The sequence below is a fragment of the Martes martes genome, assembly GCF_963455335.1.
Source record: "Martes martes genome assembly, chromosome: 11".
Classification (NCBI taxonomy): domain Eukaryota; kingdom Metazoa; phylum Chordata; class Mammalia; order Carnivora; family Mustelidae; genus Martes; species Martes martes.
The window spans coordinates 75268233-75294789 of NC_137899.1; the positions used below are offsets into that span (position 1 = coordinate 75268233).

Genomic DNA, 26557 nt, shown 5'->3' on the forward strand with positions numbered 1-26557 from the left:
ACTTAGGTTTATAGCCAACCATAAGCTTAGCATTGTAGGGTCACCTAGGTGCTCTAGGTTGTTGTATACAGACAATTTAGTACTGATCAACCCTGAGTAACTATTAATAGTGCCCCTTCCATATTTAGAAGTGTCCTAGCTTGGAAGAAAAATTATAAGGTCACAGATGGATTGGCAATGGCCTATAGCCGATTCCTATAATCTAGAATACATTCAAAACCCCAACACACACTAATTTTTAGCAAAATGGGCAAAATTTTCATATGCCAGTCATGACATGCCTTTCTTTCCTCTCTGCTCTCCTGCATGACCCCACTCCTGCCTGTCATCACAGCCATCGAGCCGCACTATAACTTGAAGGAGGAGCTCTTAAATGCCAATCTACTCCATCCTGAAACCTTAGTTTCTTTCCCTGCAACATAGGGTTAATGAAACTGACATCCTTCCATCACATTTTTTGTCAGCTCCTCCATCAAAGATTAAAATGTTTAAAATAGTTTTAACTATTTTTCAGTTAGTCCAGGAAACATAAAATGGCATGCTTTCACATGAACCATTGTTTAGGGCAGGGGAAGTGTTTTTAATTTTGTCTTAAAGGAAATCTGCATGATCCATGTACTTTGCAACTACCAGGGGAACTAATTGGTAGAACAGATTTACACCTGCAAGGAATACCTATTTCCTGCCTTTCATGGGAACTATGTTGATGTTTCAGATATAAAATACATCTTGTTTCCTTTATTGAACCTTGAGAAGATGTCTTCTCGTTGGTCATGATTTCATGGCAGGGGAAATACATATTCCTAAAGGCACAACCAAGCTTCCCCTTTAGTCATTATCAGCTGTTTAGGTAATTAAGAGCCAGGCATTTTCAATTTGGTGGAGGTTTAAATAAATTGTGATGCTGTGTGTATGTGCTTAATATTTATTCTATGTTATAGCAATTTAAAAGTGAAGTTTTTAAAAACTGTATTCAATTTTCAATTCCTGAACCCAATAAAGACATTACGGTACCAACGGGCATTGATAGAATCTTATGTAAAAAGATAAATTGTGTCTAGAGATTGCACTGCATCATCTTCTGTTTGTTGCAGGTATCAAACACAATTACATTTTTTCATTTATAATGAGTGACTAGAAAAGATGCTGATATCTGGACCCAAGTAGTGAGAAAGTAGAAGACTGGGAGAAAAAAGAAACAGAGATAAAGAGAACCACAAGGCCCCTTCTCCCTGTCCTGCCACCCACTCTGTGCTGGACTGAGCTTTGCACACATCAACTCCAGGATCCCCACATCCATTTCTTTGTGGGGATCCCCACAATGTTGCCATGCCTGATGACACAGTGTGGCCAGAGCAAGCAGTTCCCAGATCAGCAGGGCGTCCCATGCCCAGCCAAGGCATTTGTCCCTTTATAGGCCACAGCATTGCACAGAGGCATTATTAGGCCAGGAAGTCAATTTATGAGATACGGCCTTCACTAATAGAAAGGGTTAACTTCAAGCAATGGGGCCAACCAAAAAGTGCTGGAGGTGCAGGCGAGAGTGAAATAGGCGATGGGATGCTTCCTCCAACATTCCTACAGGCTAGCTCAGTGGCACAATTCCTCCTCCAATGACTATGGAAGACTGTTATTATCACCATCACATTCAGTTTGCAGATAAGGAAACTCAGGCTTAGCCATTCACTCAAAATTACAAAGGTAAGAAGTAGTCAGAGTTTCAACCTAGACAGTGAGAGACTAGAATCAGGTTGTCACCTAGGGCACTCCAGTGCCTCTCTCTCTCTCCAGCAATAGATCATAATCCAAGCAGATGGCAGTATCTCCAGAGTGCAGAAAGAGATGGCTGTGTTCTTAGAGTGGGTGGGCAGCATTTGGCAAGGGGGATTCCAGACGTCCTCTGAGTTGGGAATGACAGGCTTGTAGCTCTAAGGTCAGTCTCTAGATCCTGGCAGGTATGCTGGGGAAGGAGGGGGAAGGACCAATGTGAGGACTAACGTAAAACCTCAGACCTCAAGAAATCTGGATGCTGGGTGAGTTCCCAACAAGCCATGGAGGGTCAAGTCTCAAAGACCAGATTTGGGGTACAAAGCGGGGGTGTAGTGTCAGTGATTAGAAGTACAGCACATGCCCAGAACCAGACATGCAGCAATGCTGGCTTGTGCTGAATCCCCTGAGTCTTTAAAGCACCTTGACTGCCAAGGGAAGAGCCTGGGGTGTGGCTGATCCTGCCTGGATATATGGAGAGGAGCAAGGTTGAGAGAATAAAGCAGGTCCTGACAGGCACTCTGAATTTAACAGCTTCATTTAAGGTTCTTGATTTGCCTGTTTGAATTCCAGACACTTATGCTGTTACAGTAATACATTGTGAAAACAGAAAAAATTGAGAAAAACCTGAATTGTATGCTAGTGGGAGAAATGCCTCTTTAATCCTGAAAGTAGTTTCTCTGAGACTTCCTCCCTGGTAATTATGTATTTGTTCTCAAAAACAAATGCCAGAAGTAAGGAACGGACTTCATAGGGCATTTTACAAGGCACCATTAATCTCTCAGAAGAACAATTGAAATGTTCCATCAATCATGGCTCACTTGTTGGCCTTGTCTATACGATTAGCAGTAATAATACATAGCTGGAAATAGTATACCAAAATCTGTCAAGGCAGTGGAATTGCATTCCCTGGATTTCACCCCCAATTATTTTGGTTAGGTCAACAGATCTCTTCCTCACTTGACCCTGAACATCATGCTTTTTAGTAGGGAGAGAGAAACTGTTTGTCTAAAATAGTTAATAACCACCAATTCACCAATTTATTTTGAGTAAACCCCTCCACTACTCTAGTTATAATTATAGAATGATTCTCATTCTCAGATATTGTGCTCCCTGAGGAAGGTCATTCAACAAATACTTAGGAAGCACCTGCTCCACACCAGGCACAGAGCATGTCATGAGTCCTACTGCACGAGTGTCCACCTGACAGACTAAGGCCATCTGCCAGGGCTCACCTGAAACACAGGGGCTTCTGTTAGCCTTTGCTGAAAAACACAGGGGCTTCTGTTAGCCTTTGCTGACCACCCTCTTGGAACTGGTCATCTCTTCACTTTGCTTCCGCCACATCTTATTTTTATCTCTATTTTGGCATATATCGAAGCCCTCTGAGTATCCTGCTTCTCTATCCCCATGCCTCTCTCCCCAACTTTCCTTCCTATTGCATGCCTCTCCTTCAGGGTAGGACAATGGCACCCTGGTGGCCCCAGGACTATGGCTTCCCTGTACCCATCTCAGGGCTCCACACTGAGTCTGTCATCAGCAAATGGATATCAAATTGAATCTGCTGAAAAAAATCTGAAATTCTTCTTTAAGTAACTGAATGTCTCCTGTGAGTGAAAAGACAATAGGATTACATTTCCGAATGTCTTTCTTTGCCCCTTTCCCCAATGGCAGCCACATTTTAAACCTTCTAAGAAAAAGCATATCCAAATAATGAATAAAGAAATCCAGAAACATTCACTCTATTTACCAAAGTAAAGAAAAAATATGTTCTGTGTATAAATTTATTATTAAGAGTTTTATTTTTAATCTGTTTGAGGAAGACACAGATGCATCTCTCCTGAGCCTTCAGTAAACAGGCCATGGCACCTGGATAACCTTCTGGGGCCTGGAGGATAAGGCTAAACTCCTAAGTATCTGTCAGGCGGGGCAAGCAAATTCCCAGAACTCCAAGAGATGTTATCACAAGTGGTTGGCATTGCCCACTGGGACAGAAATGTGAAGACTGACAAGTGGATCTCAGGCCACATGAGAAATACCTTGCAAAGAGAGGGGTGGAAGGACTCCCTGTCAGACCATATGCCAATGGACAATGCCAAACATCAAAGAAATGACTAGGTCAGCAGACAGCCCTGAAGAAATATCCAAACCTTCCATACCTGAGGGAGACAATAGCTGTGAGAAACCCAAGCCTCTTTTTTCTTCTCTTTGGCTTTCTTATTTCTAGATTTCTTAAGTACACAGAGCTCAGAGATTTTACTAGCTGGGAAGGGGGTGACCATTAATATCCACTATTCCAACAGCATAGAAATTTCTTTGTACCTCAGAGGTGGTCTTTCATAAACCTCAGAACCCTTCTCAGAAGAAAAGAAAAAATAGACAAAACACACAGATGTCTCTAGAAAAGATCGGACATCATTCATTTCATTGTTGATGTCTGTACCAAGTGAAACAAATACTAGCTCCTTTTCCAAATGTGCTGCTTTCTCTCACCTCCTGTGAGAGAAGGTGGATTTACTGTAACGTAAAAAGTAAGACTTTTCAATTTGACTCCAAATAGTTTCCCTATCAACAAGCTAAATATAGAAAATCAGGACCATTATTCAGTTCAGAATACATAGGACTAGGAAGTGACCATCAAAAAAGGGTGATGATGTGTAATGAGAATTTTAGGTGTGACTGGCATCTAACATACAGCCAGGACCACAGCCCTAGCACATTCAGTATTTTATCAATGACTGGAATGAATAGGTTAAGAGGACTCACAACTTAAAAATGACACCAATCGCAATGACCTTGTTAATATCTGTGATAAAAATAACATCAAAGTGATTTTGACAAATACCAATCACCCACAAAAATAAGATTAAAACCTATATACAAAGTGAGATAATGCTAAATGACTAGAAATAACAAACATTAAGTAGGAAAAAGTGGGTAAATTTATGAAAAATAAGAAAATACTAGGAAAGGGTTATCATTTTTGTGGGAGCTTGTGACATGGAAAACCAAGATGGTTGGTGAGTATAATGGATATGCTCATAATACCACAGTCCCCAAGGGACAAAGATCTCCAAGGTGATAATCACTATTGTAAATGTGCCCTTAAATGAATTTACCATACTCCACTCCCCTTGGGCAATAGGGGATAGAAACTAAGGCTACCAGTTGTTCATAAACATTAAACATCTCAATAATTTAATGATATACTTTAAAGGAAGTATAATGGGGGTGGGTGGCTCAGTCAGTTAAGCATCTGCCTTTGACTCAGGTCATGATCCAAGGGTCCTGGGTTTGAGTCCCGCATCAGGTTCCCCACTCAGCAGAGAGTCTGCTTCTCCTTCTACCGTCCCCACTGCTTGTGATCTCTCTCTCTCTCTCTCTCTCAAGTTCTCTCTCTTTCTCTCTCTCAATAAATAAATCAAATCTATTTAAAAATAAAAATAAAGGAAGTATATTGGGGCACCTGGGTGGCTCAGTGGGTTAAAGCCTCTGCCTTCAGCTCAGGTCATGATCCCAGGGTCCTGGGATCAAGCCCCGCATTGGGCTCTCTGCTCAGCAGGGAGCTTGCTTCCCTCCTTTCTCTCTGCCTGCTTCTCTGCCTACTTGTGATCTCTATCTGTCAAATAAATAAATAAAATCTTTTAAAAAAATAAAGGAAGTATAAAGGATGGAAACAAAAGGACAATGTAATCAGAAGAAATGTCACCTACAAGATTCTCTGCTTCGCTTGCTATTTGTCAGACTTATTAAGAATGGGTTCCTATTTTGATCTTTTGAGGGAAGCAGTGATGCTACAAAGATCCTAAGGAGGAACAAAAGGAAGGAGATAAGGGATGAAGAGAAACCCTCAAGTTTGGCTGAGGAGGGACTGCTTTGTCTGGAAAATCTGTTAGAAGAGCTGAAGGGAACATGGAATGACAGTTGTCTTTAGGTGTGCCAGGTTACTAAGAGACTTACAAGAAAAATACTGCTTGGACACAATCACCATTTGGGACAAGGGAAAAGGGGGAAGGGTTGTACCCTTTGTTTAAAAAAAATATATATTAGGTTACCTGGGAGAAAGAATTCCAAGTAATAAGAGTGGTAAATCCCAGGAATGTATCACAGTTGTTTTAAAATGATTGTGTGTTAAATTCCTTGTCTGTGTAACCTCTCAAATCCCTCTACTTCTACAATTACACTTAGGTGTATAACAGCATTGACATACAATCTCATAATTAAGCGCTAGCATACATACAAACACTTTCCTCTATTCCAGGATACCTGGTGTATTTGGAAGCAAAGAGGGGTCAGTATGGCATTGTTTTAAACAGTGGCTGAGAATGCAAGTGGTAAACATCTAAAAGTAGAACACTGCAAAATGCATGCATTGTCTGTACCAAAAGGTCAGTATGAAACATTATCTTTATGGCAAGCCTGCCCATCCACTCCCTCCTACACATTGTATATTCATACAATTTCTCAGCTTGTATAAACCCCTATTGTGATTTAAACTCGTGAGAGAGAATGGCTTCTGCAAAGTGTGTCTGTTTTGTGACTTTTGACCAGATGTTCTTTACCCAAGCTGTAGATTATCTGGGGAACATTTTGAAATACTGTTGTGTCTATCCCATCCCTAAAAATTCTAATTGAACTGATCTATAATGGGACCCAGGCCTATGTACTGTGCTTTGTTTTGTTTCATTTTTGAAAGCTCCCCAGGTGAGGCTAATGTAAGAGCTGGAATTGAATCTGGTTTAGACTCTCAGAATTTCTTAATAATAAAAACATGTACTGTGATAAAACTTTCAGGACCATAAGGGCCACAGTGGGGAAACTGTTACTTCTTTAGGTCCTCATTTGGGGAGCCTTAGCATTTTATTGGAATATGACATTGTCTCTCAAATTCCTATTACAAAAAAATACTTTTTGGAACTCTACTATAGCAACTGCAAAAGACAGACTCTGTATGTGGGATAAAACTCATGTGATTTATGTAATCCAGCCCTATTGTTTCCCCTTTCTTTTGCTTGTTCTTTCTATTCTCCCCAAGAGGAAGATCATCTGGTTGGAGTGTCATCCTTATCCCCCCTTTTTCTACATGGGTTCATGGCTCTGACATACTAAGAATGGAGATAATGACATGCACTGGTTTTTTCTCCTAATGGTGCCGAGGCCACAGGAAGCTTCAGTGGACCTAGGGACAGGCAGGTCTCCTTCATTTCTCCAGTGCCTGGCACGAAAAGAGACCTCAAGTCACTAAGAAGTGCTTTACTGATGCCAATCACTCTTCGGAGCAGATGGGGAAACTGGGCCTCAAAAGAAATCTGAATTCTAGCCCTCTTTTGGACATTCAGCTCAAGTGGTAACTTGGGCCTCAGAAAAGTCACTTGGACCCATGGACAGCAGCTTCTTCACCTATAGCCATCAAGAAGTGACTAGATGGTCCCTAAGTTGCTTCCATTTCTAAAATTCTGTGATCTGTTTAACCATTATTCATTAAAGAGTAGAAGCCTGTAAAGATGCATGAAGTCCATTCAGAGAGAATGATGGAAGATCTCTCATCTATACTAGGTTTACTACCTTCTTCCTAGATTTTACCAATGGCCAATCTCATTCTTAATATTCAGGCTGCGGGATTTAGCTGAGTGATCTTTGAAATACTGAGCTATCAACGGATAGCATGCAAATGCAAATATACCACAAATAAATATTTGGGAAGAAAGAGATCAAGAGCTGGAGTTCATTTCCCCTCCTCAACTGTGCTCAGAACTGTGTGGTACCTTTTATTGCCCTTGCCTCAAAAATGGGCTTTTTGTGTTCCAAGATAGACCAGAAAGTCATTTCTAAAGTAGGTTACAAACATTCAGGAATCTTTTTTGTAACCAGTAAATTCCTCTTCGTTCACATAACAGAGTGCATCATTACTTACAACTTTAGTTAGAGCAATGGTCTTAAAAAGGTCTGGCTAAATAAAAAATGCTCAGACTGTCCAAGTGCTGACAATTGTCAAATTCGCCAAGTTCGTGTAGCTACATTTCTGAAGATCTTTTAACAGCCTGTCTCTGAGCAGTTGGATCAGATGACTAAGAACTACAGAGCAGAAGCACTATTACTTTGAGTCAGTTTTTCCCATTAGCCAACTATAGTTTATTTCTTTCTGATCCATAAAAATTTTCAAATTTAGGGCCCTGTGTGATTTTAATCCCATCACTTAGCACCCAAGCTGTATGATTCCGAAGGTAAACATGAAGTTGTCTGAATTCCAGACCACCTGAACATTCTTCAGGAATTCATCAGCTCCCTAAGCAAAGCTATGTCTGCATCTGTAGGTTTGAACCCAAATTTCATGAGAAGCAAAAGCTAAATTGATTTTATTTCACTGTCATTAGTCACCTTTGATCATTCTTTTATCAAAGTTACTGTGACTGGGTTAGAATAAATTAATGCAATTACTACCCCTTGGACAGGATAAGACATTCAGAACTTCTTTCCTAAAGGAGATTATATCAGATTATTCCTCTTGTAAATAGAAGAAAGAGAGAAATATAACATAGCAAACACCAGCATTCACTAATTCATTAATTAATGGAGCAAATATTAACTTAGTACTTATTATATTCCAGGGAGCTTATAGTCTAGTAACAGAAATAATCTCCCCCACCCCCATCACACACACACACACACACACTGAAACCATTAAATAAATGTTAGATATGCTGGATGATAAAAACATCCAGGTGAGAAAAGGCGTGGGAACCAGAAAGAAGTCTCTGAAGAAAGAACATTTAGGTTAACACATGATCAATAACTTAGAGTTAGTCAGGTGAAAAGTGATGGAAGGAGTGTTCCAAGCAAAACCAACAGCAGGTGGAAAGGCTCTAAAGCAGGGACGGGCTTGGACCGTTATCCTGAAAGAAAGTATTCAAAATTCCAGTGTACACTCACATGATTACTGACTTGGGAAAGAGCAAGAAAATTAGTTCCTCTTCCTCAACAGTTAAGGTAGTGCACCACAGAAGGATATCACCTCTCCTTGTTAATGAGTCCTGAGGAGCTGGAGCAGCCAGAGGCCATCTCTATTTCATTTGTACGGCTCCCTTTTCGGTGACCCATAACCAGCTCATCAACCCTATTCTGGCTCTGTTTCCTTGTTTACCTTGTTCCATCCTCAAAAAGTAGGTGCTTCATAAATATTGAATGAATGAATGAACTCATAAGGCCACGGTACTATAAACCAAAAGTTCCTGCAATAAATACACAAGCATTCTAGCCTATAAATATTTCTAAAATTCGAGCCCTATCTCATCACATCAGTTCTGATTTTCTAGAGCAGTGGTTTTCAACCAGGAATAATTCCCCACCCACCCACCGCGAGGGGACATTTGGCAATGTTTGCAGTTATTTTCAGTTGTCACAGCTTAGGGAGTACTACTCTGGCATCTAATGGGTAGAGGACAGGGATACTGATAGTCACTCTACAGTGCACAGGACAGCACATATACATTCACCACAACAACAAAGGATTATCCGGTCCAAAATGCCAACAGTGCTCAGAAAAACCCCATAGTAGAGGTGAGGGGCTGTGTCTTGGGAGACACATATGGTCTATGATTATCCTTGCTTAGACCTGACAAGAACTCTAGTTTAGATCCTTTTCTTCACTTGCCTAGCAATGTTCAAACCTGCAGAGATTTATTTCATCCATTTTCTATTTGTTTAATAAACAGACTCCAAGCACTGGAGGGAAAAATATTCCAGCAGTGAGGTAAGATGAAAGCTATTAGTAACCCTAGTTTGACTTGACTGAATGGTAGGAAAAAACCTCTGCCATCAGGAAGTGAATTAAAGAAACTGAAAAGAAGTTGAGACTGTTTAAAAAGCTCTGGTTCAAACAAATGTCTATGCAAACCAATGAGTAGTTTGAAAATGGTGAAGACATTTCCGTTTCTTGTGTCTTTGTTAGAATGGAAAGAGCTTTTGTTTTCTTTAGTGTGGTAATCATTCATATTTGTCCCATGACACACCCAGAAGTTTAAAAGAATAACAAACTCCCAAGTGTAAACACAGAATTTAGTGAGCAAGTGAGGCTTGCTCACTAAAGTGAGTGAATCCTTATAATTCCGTTTGGATAGAATAGGATTTCCATGCATTAACCAATGCAGGATTTTTCTATTAGGAAAGAGAACTTCCAACATTTCCAAGGGCTGAAGTTACTTCTCCTCAAGGATGGCACACACACAAATGCCCCCAAGGTATTACTCCTTCCTGTTCAAGCTCAGTGTTTCAGTCTCAAGGCTCCTATCACTAGCCCTTGCGTGGCCTATTTTTACGCTGTTCACTGTTGCATGTCATTCATTTGGTGACACTCAACATCAACAACTGCCACCAAATCGGTACCAGAAGACTGGAGATTTAAATAAGGAATCAAAAGATATGCAACCTGCTTTGTACTGAGTTATCTGCACCTAGGCACCTTTTGTGATGATAAAAATGTGAGGCCATGTGGACTGAAGAGATGGTTCCAGGTTCCTGAAGAAGGCTCAGAACCGGCTGGTTGCAGGTACACTGAAGGTGGCTTTAGATTTCTACTTGGGATCTCAGAAAAAAAAGGGTGGACAGCCTACTCAAGGAAGTATGAAAACGCTCTGGAACCCGGAAATCATCTCATCATGAAGGATAGTTTTTAGCAATTTTTCAAAAGGATGTATAATCATTTCCTGGAGCTACCTTAGCATGTATCACAAACTAGGTGGCTTAAAACAATAGAACTTTATAGTCTCATTGTTCTGGAGGCTAGATGCCCAAAATTAAGATGTCACTAGGGCCATGCTCCCTCTGAAACCTGTATGGGAATCCTTCTTTGTCTCTTCTTAGTTTCTGGTGGTTTGCTAGCAATCTTTGGCATTCCTTGTCTTGCAGCTGCATCACCTCAATCACAGGACCTTCTCCATGTGTGTCTCCTCATTACCATCTTCTTATAAGGATGCTAACCATATTGGATGAAGGGCTCACCCCATTCCAGTATGATCTCATCCTAATTACATCCACAAGACCCTGTCTCCAAATACGGTCACATTCTGAAGTACCAGGGATTAAGATTTCAACATATCTTTTTGAAGGGACACAATTCAATGCACAACAGGATGTAAACTAGGAATATATATCTTTGTTATCAAAACAGGGAAATTTAACTTAAATTTTCAAACTGTAATACAAACCCTAGGGTAATTCATACTCTCTCCTAAGAACAAAAGATAGAGAAACCTGTTGGTTACTTTCAAATGAGTGAAAAAGAAAAAGAAGGCAAAAAGAAATTAATCTAAAGCAAAGAGAATCCCATTACTTCATGTTGGTGTCACTTTCTGACAAATCCAGGAGCTCAGTCAGCTGGGACATTTTTATCCCAAGGGCCTGTTTGGTTGCCGTGTGCCTCATGTTTATAATAAACTCTAGAAGGTTGATGCATTTGATAGAGATGACCTACTCCTTCTTGTTTGCATAATGGTAGAATGCAAAATAAGCACTCACCTGCCTGAAATGATTTCAGAAATGCCAAGAGGTTCTCCTTTTCCAAAATATCTCCTCCATTCTCCCAACACTGTTACTGAAATCCCTGACATTTCCCTCTTCTCCTGGTTGGAGTGGCTGGGCCAGAAGCTCCTGGTGCAGCACTCACCATTGCCCAGGCACTGTCCCAAACATTTTGCATAATTTAAATGTTTTAGTACATGGAACAATCCTGTGAAGTAAGTACTATTTTACCAGCAATTTACATATGAGAAACTAAGACCGAGCAGCTTAGTAGCTTATGTGAGATAGCATAGCAGAGTTGAGAGTCAAACCAAGCCCTGGTGCTATCAACCAGAGGACAGTACTACCTCTCAAAAGTAGGCGGCAACACAGTAACTAAACTACTATTACGCCCACTCAGAAATGAATGTCAGATTTTTCAGAGCCTCTCACCTAGCATAGAATGAAGCCTAAGGCAGCCTTTGTTTCTCAAAGTCTTCTCCCCAGACTACTTGCATCAAAATGGGTGGGGAGGGGGTACAGATATCTGAACCCTACCCTTGAACCACTGATTCAGAATCCCAAGGCCCAGGAATCTGCATTTTAACAAGCATCCCCAGAAACTTCTTGAGTGTACTAATGTTGGATAACCACTGGCCCTACAGAAATGGAGTAAGATATAATGTTACAGTAAATCTAGAAAAACCAGAGAGAAATGACAAGGTCATAGGGACCTGGTAACCAATGGCCAGTCAAATGACCCAGGGATCCTGGCTATAGAGGAGCTTGGTTGCTGGGGAATGAGAGTAATGCTGAGCATGGAGGTTTGACAGCAGGACAGCCACATCTTCTGACTTGGATCACTTGCTCTGTCCTGGTGAACATCATTACTTGCTGAGTCAGGGAGGCATGTTCTATCAGTTTGTATGGGAAGCATGGGTGCAGGCAAGAAAAAGCGATCAGAGCATGTGGATTCAGAAATTCCCATGTAACTCCATCTGAATGAGCAGGGTTGCATAAACAGAATGAGAATTTTGGTGTGGGGTTAAAGAGATGTAATAGAGGGTGAAGTGAATGAAGATCTGAGAGACACAAGTCCTGTATTTGGTCCAGTCACTGATTACAACCTCCCTGAGGCTCAGTCTCCTAGTCTGTAAAATAGGGAAGACAACTCCTGCCTTGCCACTCCTCATACACATACAGGATGTGATGTCAACCCAATGAGGCATATAGTGTTCCATAACACTATTGTTATTGCAAGGTCTCTGTGAAAGTCTGCTGCCTCAGAATATACAGTTGACCCTTGAACTAATGGCACCCGTGTGCAGTCAAAAATCCATGTATAACTTTTGACTCCCCCAAAACTTAACTACTAAGAGCCTACTGTTGACCAGGAGCTTTACCGATAACACAAGTAATCGATTAACACATATGTTGATTGTTATATGTATTATGTACTATATTCTTAATGTAAGCTAGAGAAAAGACAATGCTATTAAGAAAACCATAAGGAAGAGAAAACACATTTACAGTACTGCACTGTATTTATCAGAAAAATCTGTGTATAAGGGCCCACACAATTCAAATCCATGCTGCTGAAGGGTCAACTGTATCTACCACCCTAATACTCTGCCTTTCTCTCCACCTCTTCTTATGCTCCTTCCAGGAAACTAAACGCAGTCAGCTATATTCATTCTGAACTACAAATTACTCGTAAGCCTCCTTTCCTGCACTGGGAAAACACACACACACACACACACACACACACACACACACACACACACACGTGCCCGCACACACACAACAGGAAGACGTGGAGCAAAAAAACCAAGTTTATTCCCTCACCCTGTCCATTCCTCACTGGGGTGTTCTGCTGATCCCCTGCTTCCTTTCCGAGAGTCCATCTCACCCTCCTTTTAGGTCAGGTTTACACAATTGTATTCAGATCACTGAGGGCAAAACCCAACCAAGCAAAACAGTCCTTTAATCAATATTTTCTAAATCATCTCTCCTTAAAGGTGAAGACTTCTGAGCTTGAATTGCCCCCTTCTGTGGTGCCCAAGTCACTTAAACAATAACCAACCCTCCACTTCATTTTGATCAGAATGGTCATGGCATTGTAGGGCTGTGGTAAATAAGAACATCATTTTGAATAAAACAGGATACAAAAAAAAAGATAAATAAAAGTGCATTTGTGATAGCAGGCAAAGAATTCATAGGAGATAATATGATGGTTAGTGAAATGTTATATATATGACTATATCCTTCTGATGTACATTTATAGCTCCTCTAAAAAAGTATACTTACTAAAGAAATATTTATTTCTAATTAATGTGTGCATAGTACTATTAGGTATCATGGAAGATATCAAGATGGGTGCAACAGATCCAGACCTCCCTTAAGTCCTAGTTTGAGCCAGTCATTTATAGTAAAGTGACCTCTTCTTAGTGGGAAAATGAAAGACAATTTTCCATTCTTATTATGAAGATAACTAGAACTTTATAAGTTTATAAAGAGAAGTAGATGTGTGAAGTTGGGCACTATAAATGTGAAGTATCATTATTCTGAGGCTTCTGTAATGTTTGGAAAGCAGAAAGAGGAAGGTCAGTCTAAAGGAAGAGACTCAAGGGTCCCAGCCAGAGGCCCAGGTCAGAGACAGCACATTTCTTCTGAATTCCTCCCCTTGTACCCCAGCCCTCTCCTCTCACTCTGAGAGGTAGATAAATACCCCCATTTTACCCTCTTCCAGCTTAAAACCTGTATTATTAATACAGACATCTCCTCTCCTCCCCAGGAGGCAAACTTGTGTTCTTATGCGAGGTGAAGTTGCTTAGTACCTGCCACCCCAAGGCAGCCCAAATCACCTCAGTGTTCCTGCCCCAGGTTTACATTTTTCTTAGGGCTACTTAGGGATACTCCGGGAATCCAAGTAATTGCAGGCATTCACACAATCCAGGCCTCCTCTTTTTAGTTGGTGCTGCAAGAACACTGCAGTCTTTTCCCTCAGTGGTGCTAATTTGGCCCAGTAAACACATGGGTATTGGCCCTTGCCCCTGAGAAAACACACTGACATTAGGGCAAAGTTCCTGTGTTCTGGTAACATTTAATTGTGCTAGTTCTCAACCCTCCCTACGCCCACACACTCATGCACATTTATTCTGTTGACTTCAAAAGCTACTCAACATGTTGGAAATATGTGTGAGAACAGTGAAGAGAGCTTGCAATTAGTCTAAACCTTCTTTCTGGATGACTGGGTTTGGTACATATGTGAAAATTTTAGAAGTACATATTTGATATTTTAAAATATACTTTTGTTTATACTGGGTTTAGAATCATGAAAATAAATCAGGATTTCTATTGCCAGTTAGTGTGTTTTCATAATAAATAAGTCATTCATCCTTGTCCAATAATACATATTTAATAGGTTTAAATTAGCAAAAGCTTTTCAGAGGGAATTTCCATTCATTATCCACCAACATCCAGATGCCATCCAGCATATGAGGAGCTTCCAGAGAGAAGCAGGAAGCAAACCAGGGCTTCAAGGCATGGAGGGAAAAGAGTAGCATGGACAAAAAGGAGTTCTTACTAGATCCAAAGGTGCAGGCATAACTCTGATTTAGTCTTTTGCATGAGAAAAGAAGAGAAATCTTGTTAAAAATACAGATTCCCCAGGTCCTGCCCCAGAGAATCTGATCTGAGAATAAAATGGGGCTGAGTTTTGCATTTTAACAAGCACCCTCCCCAGCTGATTTTTTGCTTTGTCACATGGTCCATTCTGAGAACCCCTAGGAACTGGGACCTCTGTGCTAGTTCACTCATAAGTACCAAGTGTAAGAGTCCATAATTGGTGATGGGCCTTCCATATGGAGCTGGCTCTTAGTCTTTGGTACATATTATAAATCCAAGCCACTTTAAGGTAAATGAATGATTGCACCATAAGTAGCCTAAAACTCTTCTAACATTCTGTTTGATGTGAATTGAAGAAAGTTGAAAATGCTCTTTCCTTTTCATATGTTTCTGAATTTTGCCCCAAGACTGAAGTCTAGGATATTTATTTTGTTGTTGTTGTTGTTGTTGTTGTTTATATAAATTCAATTAATTAACATCTAATGTATTCTTAGTTTTCGAGGTAGAGGTCAGTGATTCATCAGTCTTATATAATACCCAGTGCTCATTACATCACATTCCCTCCTTAATGTCCATCACCCAGTCACCCCATCCCCTCACCTCCCTCCCCTCCAGCAATCTTCAGCTTGTTTCCTATGATTAAGAGTCTCTTATAGTTTGTCTCCCTCCCTTCTTTCATCTTATTTTATTTTTATTTTATTTTATTTTATTTTTCCCTCCCTTCTCCTATGATCTTGTTTTGTTTCTCAAATTCCACATGTGAGTGAGATCATAATTGTCTTTCTGATTGATTTATTTCACTTAGCATAACACCCTCTAGTTCCATCCATGTCATTGCAAATGGCAATATTTCATCCTTTTTTGATGGCTGAGTAATATTCCATTATAGACACAACACACCACTTCTTCTTTATCCATTCATCTGTTGATGGACATCTGGGTTATTTCCTTAGTTTGACTACTGTGGACATTGTAGCTATAAAATTGGGGTGCACATGCCTCTTCGGATCACTGCATTTGTATCTTTGGGGTAAATACCCAGTAGTACAATTGCTGGGTCATAGGGTTGCTCGATTTTTAACTTTTGGAGGAAACTGCATACTGTTTTCCAGAGTGGCTGCACCAGCTTGCAGTCCCACCAACAGTATAAGAGGGTTTCACTTTCTCGACATTTTCACCAACATCTGTCATTTCCTGACTTATTAATTTTAGCCATCTGACTGGTGTGAGATAGTATCTCATGGTGATTTTGATTTGTATTTCCCTGATGCTGAGTGATGTTGAGCATTTTTTCATGTGTCTGTTGGCCGTTTGTACGTCTTCTCTGGAGAAATGTCTGTTCATGTCTTCTGCCCATTTCTAGATTGGATTATTTGTTCTTTGGGTGTTGAGTTTGATAAGTTCTTTATAGATTTTGGATACTAGCCCTTTATCTGATAAGACATTTGCAAATGTCTTCTCCCATTCTTTTGGTTTTGTCAACTGTTTCCTTTGCTGTGAGAAATGAAGTCCCAATAGTTCATTTTTGCCTTTGTTTCCCTTGTCTTTGGAGACATGTCCAGCAAGAAGTTGTTGTGGCTGAGGTCACAGAGGTTGCTGGCTGTGTTCTCCTGTAGGATTTTGATGGATTCCTGTCTCACACTGAGGTCTTTCATCCATTTTGAGTCTATTTTTGTGTATGATGTAAGGAAATGGTCCAGTTTCATTTTTCTGCATGTGGATGTCCAATTTTCCCAACACCATTTGTTGAAGAAACTATCCTTTTTCCATTGGATATTCTTTCCTGCTTTGTCAAAGACTAGTTGACCATAGATTTGAGGGTCCTATTCTGGGTTCTCTATTCTATTCTACTGATCTATGTGTCTGTTTTTGAGCGGTTGAGGATTATAGTTTTGTAATAGAGATTGACCAGGATATTTATATACATTCACTGTATATAATTTTCTATAAGCATGAGAACTGAATTATCTAACAGAGAAGAGAAATGAAATAGAACATTTGAAAAAAATACCTTTTTTCAATACCTTGGGGGAAAAAAAAAGAAAATAAGAAATGATAATCAAAATAAAGGTGGTTTGTTTGGGGACTGTTTTAATTATCCCTGGTGGCATTAACAAATCACTCCAAAATTCAGTGGCCTATAACAACAAACGTTTATTATTTTGTGGTATGTCAGAATTCCAAGTGTGGCTTAGCTTAGTAGTTCTGGCTCAGGGCCTCTCAAGGCTGCAACCAAGGTATCAAAGCTAGAGTCACTTCAAGGCTCAACTGGGAAAGGACCTACTTCCAAGCACACTCACATGGCTGGTAGCAGAATTCAGTTCCTCCCAAGCTGTTGGACTATGGGCCTCAATTTCTCAATGATTGTTGGCCAGTGCCATCCCTCAGTTCTTACACACAAACCTCTCCATAAGGCAACTCACAACATGGCACTGGCTTCTAGCAGGGTAAGCAAACGTGAGAGTAAGAAAGGAAGCAAAGCAGATGCCACACCCTTTTGTAACCCAATTTTGGAAGTGACACCCCATCATTCTTGCCTTGCTTTATTATTTAGAAGCACATCTCTAACTCCAGCCCACAGTGAAGGGGAGTATATTACATGGGGCAAGAATACCAGGAAATAGGGGAGAAGGAATCATTGGGAGCCATCTTAGATGTTACTTATCACAAATATGTTTGTCTCTTTCATAGTTAATTTACCATCCTATTTATGCTTTACTAAAATTAAATGTTAATGTAAAGCAAACATTTTGTGATACAGGTTAGGAGCATATTCTGGGAATAGAGTCTACTAGTGCTAAAAAGATACATTGAGGTTAGAAATTGAACTCAGATCTCTAAATGTGGAGATATACAACTACTATGTCAACCAACAGAAAAGACTATTAGTTACTGTATCACTTAGGAATGTTTTCTGCTGTAGGTAACTGAAAATCTGAATAGCTGTGGCTTAAAAATAAGTGTATATATGTGTTACCCAAGAAGCCCAGAGATGGCCAGCTACTGGCATTGTTTTTATAGGTTGACAATGCCAAAAGCAATATCTTTTATATTCTTGGCCTTTAAAACATACATGTCACCTCCTTGTCACATGATGACTTCCCTACATCAAGGCAATACATAATTTAAGCAGGATAAAAGGGCAAAGGGCCACATCAAGCACCTCTGTCTCTTTTCATAAGGAAGATAAAGTTTTCCTGGAAGTCCCACCCAGCAGACTTCCATTTAGGGAGAACTGAGCCACATGTCTTCCTTAAACCAATCTCTTGCCAAGAAGACTAACACTATCCTAGCAAGTCTAAAACAACCTAACTTATCTGTGAGATCAAAGGATTATTTCTATTCCCTGAATAAATCAGGATTCTGTGGATGTTGTGCAGATAACACACAAGGTTTCAGTAAACACCTTATATATTGTTAGTTATGTGTTCTATATATCTAATACACTCACAATTTCTACTAAGAGTCTAAAAAGGTATTTCCACATATAAACAGAATATGCAAGCTTCATATTCTTTGAGATTCTAAATGTACTTTAAGTTTTCTTCTTCAGAAATAAAATGTCCATATTTTAGGACAAAAAAAATGACCCTGAAAACAAACAAAAAACCCAAAAAACAAAAACAAACCAAAAAATGACCCTGTATTTTATTAATCCTGTGTACATATAAAAAATGTCTTAAATATGGTTATGACGTACTTTTAACAAGATGAAACATTCTTAGATTTATTACCTTAGTAAAGTATTATCAAAACACAAGAGAGATTGCTTTTCTTGACCTCTGCCATTAGATTTTTGTTGATTTATGTTTCTGAAATTATAGCATCATAGGTCAATGCTGCATAAAGGAATTTAATGTCATTTACAAAAATCTAGTAATATAAACTGTTGATTCCTTATAAAGCATCTATTAAGACATAGAAATATCACTGAAACACATTCATGCCTTTGATCTTGAGGTCTGCATAAAGATTCTTGCCAGAAGGGCAACTTGTTCCATGGATTACAAAACAGAAAATCAGTTCTTGCAGATGCAGGTCAACCTCGTCTGAGGCATCTCATTTTAAGAAAATAAATGACACCTGCATCTCTTGGTTTTTGCTTTTGTTTTAAATCAAATATCTAATTCCTCTTCTGCTCCAAATCTAAGTGAGCAGATAAAGTTCCTGTCTAGGTAAGACATACTCATTAAGGAGTAAGAGGAATAAGTTCCTGAAGAAATGGGACTCCAGAGTGATAGTTTTAATGAGGGATAAATCAGCCAATGATGGATGTGAACAATGAACACATTGGGGATTGTCAGAGAGAGGCACCATCACTTATTTAGCAATAGCCCTATGGGACCTCTTGAGAGCAAGATGATGTTCAAGTTCCAGTGCAAACCTCTCTGTCTTTTGCAGCAGCTACAGCAGCTAGACTGACAGGGGATGTGCAGCAGACAGGAGGAGAAGAGCCCAGTAGAGTTCCTAAGCCTGAATTCTAATCCTGTGTCTGCCATACCTGGGAAGGTACCCTTGATCCAGTCATCTGACAACCTTGGCCATCAATTTCTAAGGATTCCTTTAGCTTTAAACATCTAAGAAAATGCTGAATCAACTGTGCTTTAGGTGATGGGGAATTCTGACCTAACTCTATATGGAATGACTGATTATCTAGCAGAACTCTGTTGAGTTCAGTGCATTACTGATACATATCAAAATGTGCAATGAAGTTTTTTTTAGAATATTCCTTCCTGTTTTCTTCACCCCAGGTAGATATTCAGAAATGTTTACGTTCATACTGTAAAAAGGACACTTCTTCTAACTTCAAATAGAAATAACCTTCAAGTCAATGCCTTAGAAGGTAATGAGAGACTTACGGGAGACCTGGAGATACAAATGGGGTAAATGGAGAAGGGATATGGTAAGAAAGATATAAGTTCCTAAAGATACAGTTTTGAGCACAGAGCTAGACCTAGGCCTGGGAATCAAGAAGTTAGAGTTCTAATTTCAGCTTTTCCACTGGTTCATTTGGGACCTTGAGAATGTCTGGCCCATTTTAAACCTTCTGTGCCTCAGTTTCCTTATCTGCCAGTTAGAGTGAGAGTTCTTGGCTGAGTGCCCAGGATTGTGAGAACACACTGTGCAGGGCCAAGAAAATAAAATCAGTACCAAAAATCCAAAACATCCTAGTTACTAGATGTCCTAACTTAAAATGGAAACTCTATCAACAGTAATTCCTTTAATAATCAAAATGGGAATGTTTTAGGAAGCATATCTATGTGGGTCAAAATTAAGCAAGTATGACTATTATAGGGGCTTGTAACCCCAGGTATACAAAAACAAAATGAGCTCACACTTCAGGTTGAACAAGTTTCAGCTTTGCCACTTAACATTTATGTAACCTTGAGCAATTTTTTAACTTCAAACACCACCCTCATCTATAAAATAGAAATAATGTCATGCATCTCAGAGAACTGTGGTGAAGAGTGTTACAGATGGAAATTATTCTTTTGAGCCATTGGTGCTTTGTGGTTGATAGTTTCTATTAAAATTCCCAATAAAAAAGCTTAGTCACCTACAGCAAGGAATTTTTAATTCTACTATTTATTGAGCATTTACTATATTGTAATGCTGTATACCCATGTTAAGCACTTTACATAAATTATGTCCTATACTCTTCAGAAAAACCTATTACTATTACTGTTACAGAAATGGAAGTAGAAAGTAAGCTTTATTTCTGGTTCCAATGTGTTTCCTTTACATGCCTTACTTTCTTTTGCTCAGCTGCATCTAATGGGCTATACTTTTAGTAATCTCTAACAATCTTAAATTTTCAGGACTAAAACAGCAATCAACTAACTGAATATATTTATGTAACATGTTATTTTCGTCATGTTGTTGTCTACCCCTAGAGACCTGCTCTAAATTTACTTGAAGGCAGTTAAGAATTTCCAATATATTCGTTGAAAAATGCATTTATAGTTATGCTTAAAAAAATAAAGTTGTTATCAAGAAATCTCACCCACATTCATATGTCCATCGATCTTCATTAAGGACCAAATTGTATATATGATATACATAACCTCATTGCAACATTGTCCTTAGAGACCATGTTGTGAGAATTCTTACGGTTACAAGAAAAGTAAAATTCAGCAAATTCTTTTTTGTTAATATGGTTTTTAATTGTGAAATAGTAAAATTGTCTTGGAGAAGATTTGAAAAATATTTTCCTAAAGTGATGTGGTATTGAAGAAAGAGTCAGTATCTTTCAGACCAGATTCAAAACTCAAATCCACCTCTTATCTATCTGGACAATTTATTAACATTTCTGAACCTTGAATTTTTCCTATAAAGTGGGAATAATCTATGAAGAGTTGATGTGAGTTAAGTGAGAACAGTGTCTGATCATAATAGCAAGTCAACAAATGTTAGTAACTATCCCTCCCTAGGAAATGCATCTCAAGGCAGGCATAATTCACGTTCTGCTCTGTAAAGAGGTAGGAATACCCTAACTCCAATAAAGTGCTCCCTGCCCTCTTTTGATAGTAGACTACCTTTACTTTTTAATGAAAGTGAGGTACCCTTTCCCATTGTGCACTCAGAATGAATGTTCCCATTAAAGGGCATTCATGGACCACGATTGCTCTTCTTTTGTATGCTCTAGTGTATTAATTTTGGCTTCACCAAATATTTCTACAAAATAAGGTCATCTTTAAAAAAAAAAAAACACTATTGGGTATCTTGAAATTGGATGAAGAAAAACCACAGGCTTTTATTCTTAATAGCTTGGGGAAAATACAGTGTCAGAACAAAACCCCATAGTGGACAATTAAGTAAAGTGCACAAAAATATCATTAAAGGATTGATCTGACTTGCCACATATTTCATGCAACTTTTTAAAATACACAAGTAAATGTTTTTCTCTGAGTCTAGATCTAAATAGGCAAAGAAAAGAGTTGGAATGACAATAAATCTGTTTAAAAAATGAAGATAATTATGTAAATGAAGCATATGTAAATTAAATTACAATCATCATGCAAATGAAACATAATAGCAGATATACCATTTTTACATATTACCTTGTTAAGGCATTGGACAATAGATCAAGAAACAGAATGTTTTAGAAAATAAACTTTAATTATTGGTAAGCATCATGTACTTTTTCCAAAAGAAGTTTTATTGTGTTGAATCAAAGGTGGCATCCTGGCACTGAGAAGCTCCATAGTCACCCAAGACCTCATTCCCTAATCCTGAGCTTGCCTGGATTCCTGATGATGTTGGCAGTCATCAACTTGTCTGGATTTCAAACTACATTAGATCCCTTCATATAGCTGCCTTTGCCAAGCAGATGAGCTGGCTCTGTCCTACTGTTCTATTGGTAATTTTTTTAATCCTGTGCTTCAGTTGAGTTTGTATAAATCCTTCTAGAGAGATAAAAGCTCCTGCGAATTCATTGTTTAGGTAGCAGGTACTGTGGAAGAGAATGCTCTAGGGAAATGTGTCAAGTTTGCATTCTGGTCCCACCATTGCTGTTTGCTTCCTGTTAGCAAGTCACCTTCACCTCTCTGAACTTCTGTATCTTCTTTTGTAAAGGGATAACAACCCACCTTCTCAGATTGGTTTGAAACCCTAGATCATATAGAGACAATGCATGCAGAAGCACTTGGTTACTGTTAACTGCTTTGTACTGCAAATTCATTTATTTGATTACTTCCTTATGGCCACCCAAAGGGACTACTACAGGATTCACTGGTGTGGACCACTGATATTTGCATCTGTCTTTACTCAAAACTTTACTCTGTTCGTTTAATTAAAAAATGAAGCTCTCCCTTAACATGTCTTTAACTGCCTTCCTTTCTAACTTTCTTCTTGCTATTAATGTCACCTCGGCTTTCCTTAGCTGGCAAATCAGAATCTCAAAGCTCATCTTAGGCTTTTCTCTCTCCCTAATCTTGAAGTAACCAAATCCTGTGGGGTCTTCCTTTAACATCCCTGAAATTCATTCTTTTATTTTCTTTTTCCTGGCCACAATTCCAGTTTGGGCCCGGCATCAAACTTGGGATGTAACAACAGTCTCTTTGCCTTGAGTTTCTTTTCTCCAGCCTATACACTGCTGTAAAATTCATCTTGATAAATGACCACATTGAGAGTGGCTGCATTCTCCCACTCTACTATCTTCAATAGACCTTCTACTGTGTGTAAAATAAAATTGAGACTGGCTTCAATCAGTCTTACTAGCTGTGCCCACACAGGTCTCTCTGCCTGTGAGACTCACTGTATCACCCTTCCTTGTTCCTGCGATCTTGCTCACACCATTTCCAAAGTACCCTCTTCCTTCTTCTCCAAATCATACCCCATTTTCCAAACCCTGCCCAAGTCCCACCACCCCATGAAGACTTCTTGAGTCCTCACAGCTCCCAGTGATCTAATTTGCTGAAGAAAGTCTACCAATGGAGTGTTCAAAGAGTCAGCAATCAACTGCACTAATTACCCCTCAACACTGTTTGTGTAGTTATGTTGGAATACAATTAGCTTAGGTCATGTAATTTCACTGAGCGCCTCGTCTATTTATCCATGTTGCCAGGTTTTACTTAAATGCAGGTAGTTTAAAGAAATATGTAGAGAACATGTTAGAAATTCTCCTGGATTCCACCCCCAGAGATGCAGTAAGGAAGGTCCAGGTGAAGCCCAAATACCTGTTTCCAGCAAGTTCAGAGTGATGTTGATGCTGCTGAGTACTTTCAAGCATCTCACACAGAACCCATACATTAAAGCTAATATGTATTTATGGATACTCAGTAGTGTTTTTTCCTCTTTTCTTCTATTATAAGCTCACATTCTGTCCCTTCTTCCTTTTAGATTGATTTTGAAGATGTGATAGCAGAACCAGAAGGAACACACAGTTTTGATGGCATCTGGAAGGCCAGCTTCACCACCTTCACTGTGACAAAATACTGGTTTTACCGCTTGCTGTCTGCCCTCTTTGGCATCCCAATGGCACTCATCTGGGGCATTTACTTTGCCATTCTTTCTTTCCTGCACATCTGGGCAGTTGTACCGTGCATTAAGAGTTTCCTGATTGAGATTCAGTGCGTCAGCCGTGTGTATTCCATCTACGTCCACACCTTCTGTGACCCGTTCTTTGAGGCTGTTGGCAAAATATTCAGCAGTATTCGCATCAACATGCAGAAAGAAATATAAATGACATTTTAAGGATAGAAGTATACCTGATTCTTTTTTTTTTCCTTTTAATTTTCTTGGTGCCAATTTCAAGTTTCAAGTTGCTGGTACAGCAACAGTATATGAATGAATTTTCTTGGTTCAGAACAAAGAAATCACTCAGTTTTCATAACCATTATTTGTGTCTTCTGAGCTATTTCATCTATTTTTTTTGTGGTCTTGATTTTTTAAACCCATTTAAAATTTTTTTCCTTACATTCTTATTTGCATGTGGACCATTGTTTTATTGGCTGAGATATGGACCTATTGTTGAAAGGTAACTTGAGAGAAATATGAAGAACTGAGGAGGAAAAAAAAAGAGAACAAACAACCTCAAGTGCCTATTCTAAAATGTTGATCATTTTATGGTAAGGGAAGAATTCCTGGCTAAGGCCATTAAGTGTACAGGTATGTGGGCAGGTTTTAAGCAAACTCTTCCCCCACCATCTGAAGCATTAATAGACTGTTGCCGTTCACTTTAATGATCCAACTGGATCTAGTGATCTTTATCAAGTTAGAAAACATAATCTGCATTCACATGTTCCAACTAATGCCTTACACTTCTTGAAATTTTAACCTGTGATTCTTTCTGTGCCTGAATATTTGTTATATAGATAATGAGACCTAAGTGCCTTCCTGTTCTTCACATTTTCCTTTTCAAATAGGGTCCAACTCATCAACTTTCATTAGGTCCAGCAGCCTTCCTGAAGACCAAAATTAGAAAACCCATTCTCCACGCTTCTTTCTAGCTCTCAGAAACAGAGTTGGATGAAGTTCACATCTGCACTTGATCACGCAGCATCTTTATCTGTATCAAGTATGGTGTACATCAACCCCATGAAACAAATTAAGGTGGACAAATGGGACTGAGCCCTCTCTGGGCTGGCAGGAGTGGAAGCCAACTTTCCCTGCCTCTCATCAGCTGAATGAGGTCAGCATGTCTATTCAGCTTCGTTTATTTTCAAGAATAATCACGCTTTCCTGACTCCAAACTAATCCATCACTGGGGTGGTTTAGTGGCTGAACATTGTGTTCCCTTTTCAGCTGATCAGTGGGCCTCCGGGGAAAGGCTCATAAAATGGAGGCCATTGTGAGACTGTCAGAGTTGTTGCAAATGTGACCCCCTTCAAAGTAAAGCACTTGTAACTATCTGTTATGCTGTGACACACAGCCCCTCCCCCTGCCAGGAGCTTTGGACCTAATCCAAGCATCACTTTGCTCAGAAAGAAGATGGGGAGGAGGCAGTAATAAAAGATTGAGGTAATTTTGCTGGAATAAATTCAAATTCTTCTGAACTCAAACTGAGGAATTTCACCTGTAAACCTGAGTCATACAGAAAGCTGCCTGGTACATCTAAAAGCTTTTTATTCCTCCTGCTCATATTAAGAGTCTGACCTTGGGGACATTACTTTTAACCTTCAGTTATATGCTTTTATTTTTATTTTCATACACCTATTGGAACTCTGCTTGATTTTATTTTTCATCTCTTCTAGATTTCCTGACACTTTAATTATCAACCTGTTACCTACATTTAAGTTTTGCATTTAAAACAGACACTGGCATGGACATAGTTTTACTCTTAAACTGTGTACATAACTGAATATATAGTATATTTGCATACTTCTTAAGTGTAAAGATATTTTTATCTTTATATGAGGAAAATCACTTGGGAAATTGCTTTGTGATTCAATCTGTAAACTGTGTATCCCAAGACATGTCTGTTCTAGTCCCTCATGCAAATCAATTGCTGGTCCAAAAGATTGCTGAAATTTTATATGCTTACTGATATATTTTACACTTTTTTATCTTGCATGTCCTGTATAGGTTACAACCCCGCACAATAAAAATGTTTAACAGTTCAACAGTCAGCTTCATTATTTTTCCCCAGAACTGGTGTGTATGTCAGTGTCTGTGTTTGTGTGTGGTGAGCATGTACATAGTGTGTGTACGTATTTGTAGTATGGTTGTGGGAGGTAATGGTCTTACACTTGTCGGTTATTGCAAAGTGGGATTAGGTGGGATCTTTGTTCTAAGGCCATCACCATGCATGAGTTACCTCAGATAAAAGTTATAATTAATAAGAATTTATTTAACAGTTTACCCAATGCTTTAAGTTTTTATTTAAATTCCAGTAAGTTAATATACAATGTAGTATTAGTTTCAGGTGTATGACACAGTGATTCAACACTTGCATATAACACCCAGTGTTAATCACAACAAGTGCACTCCTTAATCTCCATCACCTATGTAATCCATTTCCCCAACCACCCTATGTGTCATCTAATTTGAGCCCCCAACAACTTCGTGTGATGGATATTAATATTCTCATTTGGTAAGGGAGACATCCAAGGGCTAATGCTTTGAAATTTGCAATGTCTTAACTGGGATTTTTTTTTTTAAGAGGTGTATTTCAGGGGCACCTGGATGGCTCAGTGGGTTAAAGCCTCTGCATTCGGCTCAGGTCATG

The 26557-nt window shown here is 39.2% G+C and overlaps 1 protein-coding gene across 2 annotated transcripts in view; it reads left to right on the forward strand.

Annotated features, from left to right (window-relative positions):
• CAV1 (caveolin 1) overlaps positions 1-25950 on the forward strand; it is a 35904-nt gene extending 9954 nt beyond the window's left edge. For both annotated transcript variants that reach the window (XM_080817934.1, XM_080817935.1), the window contains exon 3: positions 23731-25950. In XM_080817934.1, the coding sequence (XP_080674060.1) occupies positions 23731-24072 (342 nt within the window). In that variant the 3' untranslated portion in view covers positions 24073-25950. The remainder of the gene's footprint in view (positions 1-23730) is intronic.
• The last annotated feature ends 607 nt before the right edge of the window (positions 25951-26557 follow it).